At 41.5% G+C, this 12,500-nt stretch overlaps 1 protein-coding gene across 1 annotated transcript in view; it reads right to left on the reverse strand.

Moving 5' to 3' along the window:
• ppp2r5eb (protein phosphatase 2, regulatory subunit B', epsilon isoform b) overlaps window positions 1-12,500 on the reverse strand; it is a 99,954-nt gene that overhangs the window by 67,342 nt on the left and 20,112 nt on the right. Inside the window, exons 3-9 of the mRNA XM_066679146.1 lie at window positions 5,740-5,936; window positions 4,321-4,422; window positions 2,567-2,659; window positions 2,322-2,452; window positions 1,753-1,812; window positions 1,217-1,325; window positions 246-311 (exon numbers count right to left, since the gene is read on the reverse strand). Of these exons, the coding sequence (XP_066535243.1) occupies window positions 246-311; window positions 1,217-1,325; window positions 1,753-1,812; window positions 2,322-2,452; window positions 2,567-2,659; window positions 4,321-4,422; window positions 5,740-5,936 (758 nt within the window). The remainder of the gene's footprint in view (window positions 1-245; window positions 312-1,216; window positions 1,326-1,752; window positions 1,813-2,321; window positions 2,453-2,566; window positions 2,660-4,320; window positions 4,423-5,739; window positions 5,937-12,500) is intronic.

The raw sequence follows: 12,500 nt of genomic DNA on the forward strand, positions 1-12,500 counted from the left end.
ACACACAACACTCTCTCCCAACAAACACTCACTCTCTCTCCCACACTCACACACACACACTCTCTCTACCACACACACACACACTCTCTCTCCCACACACACTCACACACACTCTCTCTCCACACACACTCACACACACTCTGTTGGATTGACAATAAACAGACTTTGCCGTGTCAGTACTAAACCAGCTCTAACAGGACTTAAGTGTTAAAAGAGAGCAAATACAGAAAAGGTTTAAAACTGACTGCAACACTTACTGGTTCTGTTAATGTTGGGTCTTTCTCTAGGAACTGTACAATACAATACGCCAACTGCAAAACAAAGCACAACAGTAGATAACTGAAAAAAGAAATTACACAATGTCCACAGGAACAGCTACGAGTTATTAAAGTCATACTGGCTGATTTTTAAATGACATGTAAAAATAAGAGTATATAGTTTGAGAGAAACTGACTGAGTCTTTTTACTGTGACCTTTGACCTGTGATTTATTTCAGCCTCAGGCTCAAATCTATTAGTTTCACAGTGTAAACAGTGCACTGGACTCTCAAAGAGTCATTTAACACTGTGCAGTTTGGCATTCTGAACACATCTAGAGTATGGACTCTACAAATACATCGTACACACTATCATACTGTTGAACGTATTATATAAATGTACAGTCAGATTAACCCTTGGTTTACTGGGTGGGCTTTAAAAGACATCATTATCCCTAACTATCTAATAGACACTTTATAGTTATTATGCAGTTACAACTAGTGAAGCGACTGAGGGGATGTCACATGTAAAACAGTGTGTTTCTACTGCAAATTCCTTCATTTTTAGTGTCATGGAGGGTTCGGAGTCCACCCGGAATCACTGGGCGCAAGGCAGTAACACGCCCTGGACAAGGTACAGGTCCATCAGAGGGCATCAAGCACAGACACAGTGAGAACACACCGAACACCTCACAGACCCCACAGCGCTAGGCACCTGGAGCTCACACTGTGATGCGTCTCACACTGATACACTGTGTACAGTTCTTTCGTTTGTCGTCTTATCGACAATCACCTCGGGTAACTTTCACACTGAAGCAGACACACATCGTAGGGCTGACTGACGTAAACATTTACACCATACTTTACTGATATGAGAAGACAGGCAAACGTCAGTGTGTGCAATTTAAAATCAAATGAGGTGTATTTTAGTGTCCCAACCCTAAAACACTTTGCTCCTACCTGTGCGTGGAAAAGAGAGAGACTTCTGACTGTGTGGAGGGGAATCAACACTTTAACCAGGAACTGCTTATGTTCAGCTTTCAGAGGTAAAGCAAAGCCATTTATAATGCTGCAGAGAGAGAGAGAGAGAGAGAGAGAGAGAGAGAGAGTGAAAGAAAAGAGAGAAAGATAGAGAGCAAGAGAAAGAGTGAAAGAGAAAACGAGAGAGAGCGAGAGAGTGTAAGAGAGAGAGATTGAGAGAGCGAGACAAAGAGAAAAAGAAAGCGAGTGAAAGAGAAAGAAAAAGAGAAAGAGTGAAAGAGAAAGAGAGAGTGAGAGAAAGTGAGCAAGAGAAAGGAGAGAGGGAGAGAGAGAGAGAGAGAGAGAAAAAGCGAGAGAAAGAGTGAAATAGAATGAGAAAGAGAGAGCGAGAGAGAAAGAGAAAGAGAGCATGAAAGAAAGAGGGAAAGAGAGAGAGATTTTTTTTTTTATTAATTATTCAATTAGAGCTGCCCTTATGAATTATTAGGAAGGTGGTAAAAGATCCAGCAACATACCTTCCCAAAATTTCCAACAACTCAGCTACTCCATTGAAGTGCTCTGTTTCATAAACAAATCTAGAGACAGAGAGAGAGAGAGACCTATTTATTAGCTGCTACTGTAACTGGGGAGGTATTAATAAGGTATAATTCTGATATGTCAATGCAAAAACAGATTCTGCTGCATAAAACAGTGCAATATCAGTTGGATCACATCCCGCTGGGTTTGGCATTACAGAGAAATAAATAACAATAATAATACCAACAGCTCAATACGCAGCATTATCAATTAAGGGCAGATGTCTTTGTACAGTCTCCCAAAATAAACATTCGGCTGATACAGAGCACAGTCCAAACTGACCAATAAAAACATCAAATCTGCCCGGTCTTATAAACAAATATTTAATCAGATAATTTACAAAATAAAAGTCTGAAACACCCTCAATCGACTAACATTTAAAAACTGCCGTAAAAAAAGAAACAGATGTAAATTAAATACAATTTTAATGCTTCTGAGACAAAGTGAGAGGGTCGTATTAAATAATCACGTTCACATTAAAGGTGCTGTTTGCAAGAAGTCTTCTCACCGTAGAAAAATATTATTTATCTGTTTTCGTATAAAAGCCCTCAGCCCCAGGAATTTGCCGTAGATTCTGTGTAAGACTGTCTTCAGATAGTCTCTCTCTCGCGGGTCCTCGCTGTCGAACAGTTCCAGCAGCTGCGGAGGAACAGGAAACAGGGCGAGGAGATTAACGAGGGGAGACGTACACTGAATAAACACAGTGTGACTGACGGGACACTGCTGGACGTCTCGGCTTTAAACCGCGCTCACCTGTAAGACAAACTTCTGGTCTATGTACTTCTTGGCAATGCTGGGCTGGAACTCCTGACTCTCCAGAAACCGAATGAAGAACTCATACACCAGCTGTGAGAGAGAGAGAGGGAGAGAGAGAGAGAGAGAGAGAGAGAGCGAAAGCAAGAGAGAGAAAAAAAACAAGAGAGACAGTGAAAGACAAAGAGAGAGAGAGAGAATGAGAGAGAAAGCATGAGAGAGAGAGAGTAAGAGAGAAAAAAAGCAAGTGTGCATGAGAGAGAGTAAGAGAGAATGAGAGAAAGCGAGAGAGAGTGAACAACAAAGAGAGAGAGCATGAGAGAGAGAAAGAGAATGAGAGAGAGAAAAAGCAAGAGAGAGAGTAAGAAAGAATGAGAGAGAGAGAAAAAGCAAGAGAGAGAGAGTAAGAGAAAAAAAGCAAGTGTGCATGAGAGAGAGTAAGAGAGAATGAGAGAAAGCGAGAGAGAGAGTGAAAGACAAAGAGAGAGAGAGCATGAGAGAGAGAGTAAGAGAGAGAAAAAGCAAGAGAGAGAGTAAGAGAGAATGAGAGAGAGAATGAGAGAGAGAAAAAGCAAGAGAGAGAGTAAGAGAGAATGAGAGAGAGAGAATGAGAGAGAGAAAAAGCAAGAGAGAGAGTAAGAGAGAAAGCATGAGAGAGAGAGAGCAAGAGAGAATGAGAGAGAGAATGAGAGAAAGCGAGCGAGAGAGAGAAAGACAAAGAGTGAAAGAAAAAAGGAGTAAGAACAGCAAATGAAATAAGGGAATGAAAAAAATTTAAGACAAATAGTAGAAAGAGATTAATGTGATTAAAAATGCACTAATATTCAGTATTTATGGGTGATATGGGACAGCCAGAAGGTCAAAAGGTCGAGGTTCACCTGAGGCCATAGTCACAGGGAGCAATAAATAAGTAAATAAACAAATCTGCCACCAGGGGGCAGTAATGTGGGTTTCTAAACGACGAGGGCAAAGGCTGGGACATGTCCAACTCAAATATTAATCTATTTATAGTTTCTTTAAAAAAAACAAAAAAAAAAAACCATGACAATCAACAATGAAACAAAACGAAAGAAAGGTTTTACCAGGAAGATTCTCCTTGAGATATGAATCTCATTTCTAAAGGAGTCCTGGGATGAGAGAGAGAGAGAGAGAGAGAGAGAGAGAGAGAGAGAGAAAGAGAGAAAGCGGGGGATCTCATGCAAAGAAAACAAAACATTTAGAAAACGGGGAAAATTAAAGGGAGGTACATGCAGTCCTTGGCCACTTTATCAGAAACCCCTCGCTGGTGGCTGCAAACCACTAAAAAACTAAAAGTATCTCCCAACTCTCACTCATTCTCTCGTCACTGTTTTGTGAGAACAGCCCACTACCCTAACATCATCTGGACAACAGCGACCATGTAGTGAGAAACTGGAGAGATGAATGAGAAGTGATAAGCTGCAGTCTGTAATTTACAGCTGTATAGTGAAGTTATGAGGTAGGTGGCAAAAGGCTGTTGTTTCTAATAAAGTGGCCAGTGAGTGGATGTAGAGAGCAGGTGTTTGTAATAAGGTGGACACTGAGTGAAAGCACGCTGAATGTTGTGTGCCAGACTGATTCATTGATTGCTACTGGGAGGTAGAGGTTAAACAACAACAACAACAATAACCCCTCACACACTTGGAAAATGAAACCACTAAATCCACCAGGCTCTTTGGAAATCAGTGTTAAATGTGTGCTCATAGACACACAAACACAATCAGCAGAACGGGCACCTGTAAGTGCGGCCACGAAGCCTCTAAAGTGGGTTCGTCCTCCTCTGGGTCAAACTCATTACTGTCGCTGGGTGGAAGAGTCCGGAAAATGTTGTAGGACACCTACAAGAGCAAAGAAACACGTCAAATGTTGCCTTGACAAAGATATATTCATTTATGTAAATAGCATTCGGATAAATGATGTATCGAGAGCAAATTAATGTCTTAGTGGTGCCATGTTTCTCTGAAGGTTCAATATTAAAATCCCCATATTTGGGTAAACAAAGGGTCATTCTTTAATATTGCATGGCAACTTCAAGGCTAATGCAGCTAAAACGTATGTAAAAATAATAATAATAATAATAGATCATGCCTTGGTTAGCATTGTTCCGTTTGTCTCTCTTCTAACTGCAAGCCTAAAGTCAGCACTCACTCACTTCAAAACATGCCAAATTTGCATACACCAATCAGCCCACACAATAAAATGACCTTGTATCTACAGTCATTGTCCATTCTCTCAGTTCCACTGATCATAGAGGAGCACTTTGTAGTTCTACAATTACAGACTGTAGTCCACATGTTGATCTGCGTGTTATTTTGGTGGTAGATCATTCTCTGTACTGAGGGCACTAGGGTTGCCAAGGGGTTTATTAATTATTGGTTACAGAAACCTGTTGAGGCAAAAAAAAAGGTAGCTAGCCTGCTAGCCTTGGTAAACTAACCTCTTGCTAGCCTGCTAACCTTGGTAAACTAACCTCTTGCTAGCCTGCTAACCTTGGTAAACTAACCTCTTGCTAGCCTGCTAGCCTTGGTAAACTAGTCCCTTAAATAAAATTGCTCATTAAACTTTTCTGATTCAGCAGATAGCAAGCAACTGTGAGATTACATCTCAATTTATTAGATGCTTAAATGTTTCAATGCTCTTACTGTCAATAAAAATATGAACCTCATGAAAAGTTACCTGACTTTAGGTAGACCTTTGGTCCCTGTTTGTTTCAGTAGTGGGTGAGTGTCAGGTTTCTAGAAATCACTGGGACATATGCTGTACATGTGACGGAGGAATGAGGAGCAGCTTTGTTGTTCAGCTGTGTTGGTATCATATCTAATTATTCTAGCCAAGATTATACTTCAGTATATATTTTTAACCAACTTTGAAAACTCCTGGAATTTTGCATCCCCAGAGGGGGCACGCATATTTGAGACCGTTTCGCCACCCTAATCATGCCTGCTCTGTGGTGGTGGTGGTCATGTGCACCGATAAACAAGGTTAAGTAGGAGCAAAGTATGCAGAGCTACAGATGAACAAAGTGCTCCTGTATTGTCAGGGAAAGACTAGAGTAGAAACCAGAAGGCCATTTGAATGTGAAAACTTATGCTTTGCCAAACTTTGCCTTCACAAACATTCACATAGTGTTTATTTCTAGGGCTTGAAGACCTCACCATTTTGACGACCTCAGGGTAGGCCTGCTCTGTGAGGTAGCCCCGGCTGACCGTGACGTAGTCCACCAGCTCGTTCAGTGTGGAGCGCTTGTACTCTTTCATCTTCAGGTCAGAGAGCGTGTCCATGAAGTCAAACACGGTGCAGCACTGCTGCAGTTTCTTCAGGAACAAATCCGGCTGCTCCTGAGCAGGGACGTCTGACAGCACACACACACACACACACACACACACACACACACACAGATGTTCAATACACAACATGATCTTTAAATATTATAAACAACAAATACTCTAAATAAAAAGGTCCTTTTCTCATTTCAAGTAAAATAAAACAATTTTTTGTTAGTTTTTTTTTTTACGTCAGTTGGAGGTGACTTACTGCTTTACATTTCCAGCACTCTGATTGGCTCTTTATGCTCAAGGATGGGAATTCAATTTCAACACATAATCATACCCTCATTCTTAAAGTTTCTAGTTTTAACCCAAAAGAGCTTTTAATCACATCCCTCTGGCTATTTTCACTGGCCCCAGGACAGCGATGTCTGGAGCCCTGCCCTGTGTGTGTGACATCACTCATCATAATGCACAGATCTGATTGGCTGAGTAGCCTCACGTGACATATACAGAAACACATGTGATTAGTCTGAGAGTTTCCTGGATCGCTAAACCTGAACCGTAATGACTAGAAGATGACTCACACCATTTAAAACAAACAGCTCTTAATAGTTTATCAGTTACAGGTCCAGGTCCGAATGGGACAGGGTCTGGGTCTGGACTGTGGACCGCCTGTTTGTGACCCCTGACGTACAGTGTCTGTGAAGGGGGTCAAACCTTCCACAGTAAGTACTACACAACTGTTTAAAAAAACGACAGCTTCAACAAAAATGAAGATACATGTTTGTCTTTGAACAACTGGAATATCAGTGTGTGTGTGTGTGTACACTGGTGTATTCACTTTGTCGTTTTCTGATTGTGACATTACTGAGTGGCTGTTCTAGGTTGTTATGAGTTCTGAGTAAACAGATCTCTAGGAAGAGCTGAGCGTAAAAAGTAACAGCATGTGCCACATGAGAGAGAGAGAGAGCGAGAGACAGACAGACAGACAGACAGAGGGAAAACCCCTAGTCTCTAAATGGAAGAGGAGTGGTTTAGGTTTACTGTTGGAGAGAATCTGTTTGATGTGCATGAGATACACAGAGTATAATGAAGTGTGTGTGTGTGTGTGTGTGTGTGTGTGTGCGTGTTTCTACAGAGACAGAGATGGAGCGTTTGTGTGAGAGATGGCAGAGGAGTGTAACATACTCAAAGTGAGACACGTGAGAGAGGCAGAGAGATTCTGACAGGTGGAGCATGAGAAGGAAATGTGCTGTATGTGTTCATTGCTTAAATCTCTCTCTCTCTCTCTCTCCCTCACCCCTTCCTACCACATCCCACTCAAAAGGAAGATGTGATTAATCACTTGGTAAAACGCACGTGTGACAGCTTTAACAGCTTAAATAAAGTTTGAAAATGTGGTGATTTGATGAACACGGCAATGAATTAATTTAAGAGGTAAATAAAAACACTAACAGCAAAAACACATGTATTTTTTTCATATATATATATAATAAATGATAACAAAAGATAACGCTCTTTAAAATGAGCAACTACAGATACTAGAGGTTAGCATTCTCTCTTAGTTTCTCTAAGAGTCTCAGTCTGAGCTAAAGCTATTATTCGTTCCCTCTACGGCCTTTGCTTGCGGTCCTTCGAGAAAAACCCTGAGTTATTTTGTCCTCTAACATATAGGTGTGTTAAATATTATAAAACACAAAGACCCAACAATTCTCTGTTCTGGAATTCAACAAAAGTAGCATTTCTGAGAGCTCTCAGGTCCCTGGTAGTGGGGGTAAGTCCTAAAGAGCACAACAGGTCTCGCTTTCTCTGGTTGGGGAGAATAGCACTCCTCCTCTTTGCACGTGTCTTTTAGCTGCCACAACAGAGCTGGGTTATTAGAGTTCTCCTCCAAGCATTTTGAGCTGTGCAGTGGTGTTGTATTAATAGCAGTTCAAACAGAAGCTGTAATGGCTTCGCATGTCTTAGGGGAATCATGTACACACACACACAGGTTGGTGGCACAGTGTGTCTTTTGTGGAGTTTTGGATGATGTTTGGAAACAGCAAAATCTACTGGAGAATAACAATATTTGATATAAAATGGATTTAAAATGAGAAACAAGAATTTGTGCCAATTGAAATTTTACAAAAATCGCACTTTAAACTGTGTCACTTGCAAAATATGAACAAGGATATTTAAGATTAGAGTTCTGTTGTGATATTACAACAGTAAATCGTGAACACTACATCCATGGAGTGGCTAGTTTTACTGAACGTTTTGCTAGTGTTTACTGAATGTCTAACGCTGAAGAATTCGGCTGATTCCAATAATTAGGTAGAGGCCTATTTACATTACGGGAATTACAGATGGGAACTATGATGCTATTTTATCAAGATTTATATTTCTGCATCAGTAAAGAACAGAACCTGTAGCTCTTAAAATCTGAAAAAGAGACCATTTCAAACAGCAATTTTAATTAACAATAGGACGGATCTTTCAAAACTATTACAAGCTATTAATACTTTGTAGTCAATCCAGACATGAAATGATTAAAGGCTAAGCACCAGCGATATGAAAGTGTCAAACAAATAAATACAGTGGAGTTTGAGTTCCTAACTTGTGTTTATTGATAGTCAGAAAACATGTTATTTCTTACTAATTGAAGGAATAAGGTTTAAAAGACCGTTGACTCGCTAAACTCGGTGTCTCAGATTATACTCGGCTACGTAGCTGCATTACGGAGGTTTATAGTGTCGGATGAATTCGAGTTCGACTTCGATCACATTTACAAGAATAACGGTACCTCTACATTTGAGTTTAGCTTATTGCTAGGCTATTGTCATGAATAATGTTGGTTATTTAGCTAGATACTGTCATAACAGTCGGTCATAACGGTGTTTTACCGCGGCGTTGTTCAGCTGTTGTCCACCAGTGACGTCACGGTCGCGTTCAAGAATTTCTGTAGCGAGCTCGGGTTTCTCCGTCAATTTAATAAAATTGTCAGTTTTAAATCAAATTAAGCTGCTATTTTCATTTTAATTCATACTTATATCTGTCAGTAACTACAATAATGTGGAATATTCATGGAGGTCCATTAAGTGGTGCTTAGCCTTTAACACCCAAGAAAGTGCACTACTACTGCTACTACAACAACAACGAAGTGCAGCACTGAAGAGCTTATGCCAAGCCATATTACCTATTAACATTACCTAACTAACAAATAACCAGTTCTCCAAGGGTCTGTCCCAAAACCTACAGAGCTGTCTACATAGAGAGCATTTTACATCATAATGTGCACACTCCTGACACACAGCCTGTCCCAGTTCTTAGAAAACACAAGTATGCTGCCTACTTAGATATCTTAATTTGTCCGAATTTTAAGGCAGCATCCAACTGCTCCCTCAGCACCTAAGGCAATCCCAGGCAACACAATCGATTCCGTTATTCTCTCAGGAAAAATAATTAAAATCGTATTTAAAAACAGGAAGAGCAGAAACCATCACGTTGAAGCAACGCTAGCTTCTGAAGTAAGTAAACACAGTTACGTACAGTGGGCAGAAACAAGCGGTGGCCAGGACCCTGGAGCTGTGAGACGGCGACACTACTGTGCCACCCTGCGATACGACATACTCCAGTTAAAACTGTGTGTTTCACTACAAAGCGAGCCTCGTTAATGATGTTTACATGAATTAAGTACAGCACACTGTGTAAAACAAGCTGGGTTTAGCTGTGAAGAGTGGAGCTAATATCTTGTAATACATTAGTCAGTAACTGTGGGGCATTAACTCAGTGGATCACATACTTTATTTAATCAGAAGCACTTCATTCAGCTAAACAGCCACTGTTAGCCAAAATGCCTATAAAGTACTAGAGAAAAAATTAAACATCTTGCTTGACTATCGTGCCTCAAGCGTGACGGCTTAGATGGACCTTTTGGCTCAGGAGCTTAATACCCACTTAATTACGCCTAGCAAAAAAAGGTTATTGAAAAAAGAAGGGTATTTTAGTGTTTATACTTCAGTTCCCTTGGTCTGGATCAAAAGCAGATTGTCCACAGTTGGTTATTTTTTTTAGTCCTGGGTGGTATTCCAGAAGGTGACTGTCCTAAAGGAATCTTCCTCAGTTCTGTTCCCATTTGCCAGGCTTGACTTTGGGCTCAAGTTGTCTTGCTAAACTGAGATGTTGGATGTAGTGGACACAGTTTAACCACAAGTAGCTTATAGGCGAGGCTTGACAATCACTAGAAACTGCTAGTACACTGCAGCTTACACACTTTCAAGTGAAATCCCCCACTCAGCCTGTGTGTATACAAAGTGTCTTAAACGTGCTGTAACCGAGATTTTACACGTTCATAAAGCAGCAAACAATTCATTTCAATGTAAATGTGTAGTGGATAAAAGGCATCCTAGGCAGAGAAAGAAGCCACCTTTGTTCACCTTCGGTGATGGCAAATAGTCCCACCCTCTGGAAACCTGGGCCTCCAACGACACCAACACTGTCCCCAACGTCAGGCCGATTAACACTTCGGCATCGACGCAGAACGTCCAGCGTAGGCTACGCAACAGCCATACAATGTTGTGTAGCGTTTATACTTCTGCGTCGGTGTCTGCATCACTCTGCAGTTACACTACCTCACCACTAGGGCTGACTCGCAAACATCTTCCTCTACACTACGTAGTATACAACGCAGGTGGTGGTGTAGTTTTAGATTTATAAATCTTTAAAGTGCACTATTAAGGAAGTAGGTCATTGTCTGGGACCTACCAGGAAAGAAACGAATACAAAGCGGGCACGTTTTTCTCGTTATTATTTTTCACCGTAATTTTCCTTTGTTCAACCTTTCTATTCATCCCTGGCGTCCACACTACGTTTGAGAAAATCTCTCGGCATGAATAACCGGCTGTCTGCAGTCTCTGTAGCGTGGAGGAAAGGTGTTCATGTTTCTGAACTTCGGTTCCACTTGTCTGACTGACTACTGACCGAAGTCGCCATGGTCTACGTTGACGTGACACGTAGTTATACCTGTACAGGTGCATGTCATGATCAGGCCTTAGGCTACAGCATAGGATTCACGTTGATGCGTTGCTTATAACGTGGGTTCGTCGCAGAAGTATAAACTGTGCATAATCAGCCTCTAACAAGGAGTGAAGGAGGAGTCAAGAATTAAAAGCTGGACTGACTTTTCCAATATGGAGAACACTACGTTCTGATGAAAGGCTCCAACAGGATTCTGGACTCCCAGATATTCTCTTAGAAGCCCTCTCCCTGGTCAGTGACTCCTCTCCTCTCTGATGTGATTGTGCACTATAAATTCTGCTTTCTCTTCTCTAACATCCTTTGTCAGGTAAATCTGTGCTTCATTCACTGCAGCGTGGCGTCTGGCTGGTGATGGAAAACGATTTTTCTGGAAAACGATGTCCCATATCTGTTTTAATGAGGGACTGGAAAGATAACGTTAGCCGTTATGGATATTATGAAATTGTTGAATGTGTTTTAAGTTCGGTTGGAGTAAGACATTGTTAGCTTTTGCTACGAGAAGGTAAACACAACCGGCTCCGAGACGCTGCGGAGTCACTGCTGGCAAAACCCTGGATAGTGCACCTTTAAAAAAATGGCACTGAAAGAAAACACGTCCATGTGCAATAACAAATCAAAACAGGACAGAACGATGGTTTTAAAACCAAACAGATAACTTGCTTTGAGCAAAACAAATCAGATCTCGGTTTTATCTTAAAGATCTCCACAATGCAACGCGTTACGGGTCAATGGTTTTACAGAGGCAAGAAAAGCTTTCCTTTTTGTTTTCTGAGACATAGCAAACAAAGGAAGCTTCTATCAAAGGAGAGATACACGAAGACTGCAACGTAGTTCGCATTCCTTTAGTCACAAGAACCTGAAACACCTGCAGCAGCTGCTGTAACTCTCAGTGTCGTGCCCACACTCACGTGGGCTTTGAATCTAAAACTCTCACAACGTTTCAATCTCAATGAACCTGCAGTAAAGTTAGATTAGCCTTCTTCACTTGTCTGAACCTTTGGTGATGCGTACAACCAACAGTCGTAATTAGATATAGGGAACACGACAGAATTATGTCGATAAAGTCTTGTTATCGTGGTCATCACCAGCAGAAACAAACGTTTCAAAGGCAAAGGAGAGGCGTCTTGCAACCTCCATGCATTCACCTGTTCAAAACGAGCACCGGCAGACACAGAAGCACACACAGACAGAAAGGGAGAGCAGACTAAGGAGCGAAAGGAGAGAGAGAGTAAAACAACAAGTGTTGATCTGACCTGCTTGACCCCACCCTTCATCCACCTCACAAACACCTCTCATCTCCCCCCCGCAAAACAAAGCCCACTCACCCTATCACTCCGAACCTCCCCTCTCTCAGTATCTTGCTCTTTTTCTTGTCTCCGTCGCTCCCAGGAAAATACCGCCCATCTACAGCCGAAGGGTTTTAAAGGACAATCGATAATAAATAATAAAAACCCCAGCGCTGGGACGGTGCTCATGTGTTGGTTTCTGTACAGGACTCTGTGGTGAGAATCGGGTTACAGAGGGCAGAGCTGACCCCACGGAAACTACGGACGAGTGGAGAGAGGGATAGGCCGAAAGAAGACCCCCTCTCCCTCCCTTCGTTCCATTCTGTCTTCAGTTCTATTTTC

The sequence above is a fragment of the Hoplias malabaricus genome, chromosome 8 (assembly GCF_029633855.1).
Source record: "Hoplias malabaricus isolate fHopMal1 chromosome 8, fHopMal1.hap1, whole genome shotgun sequence".
NCBI lineage: Eukaryota > Metazoa > Chordata > Actinopteri > Characiformes > Erythrinidae > Hoplias > Hoplias malabaricus.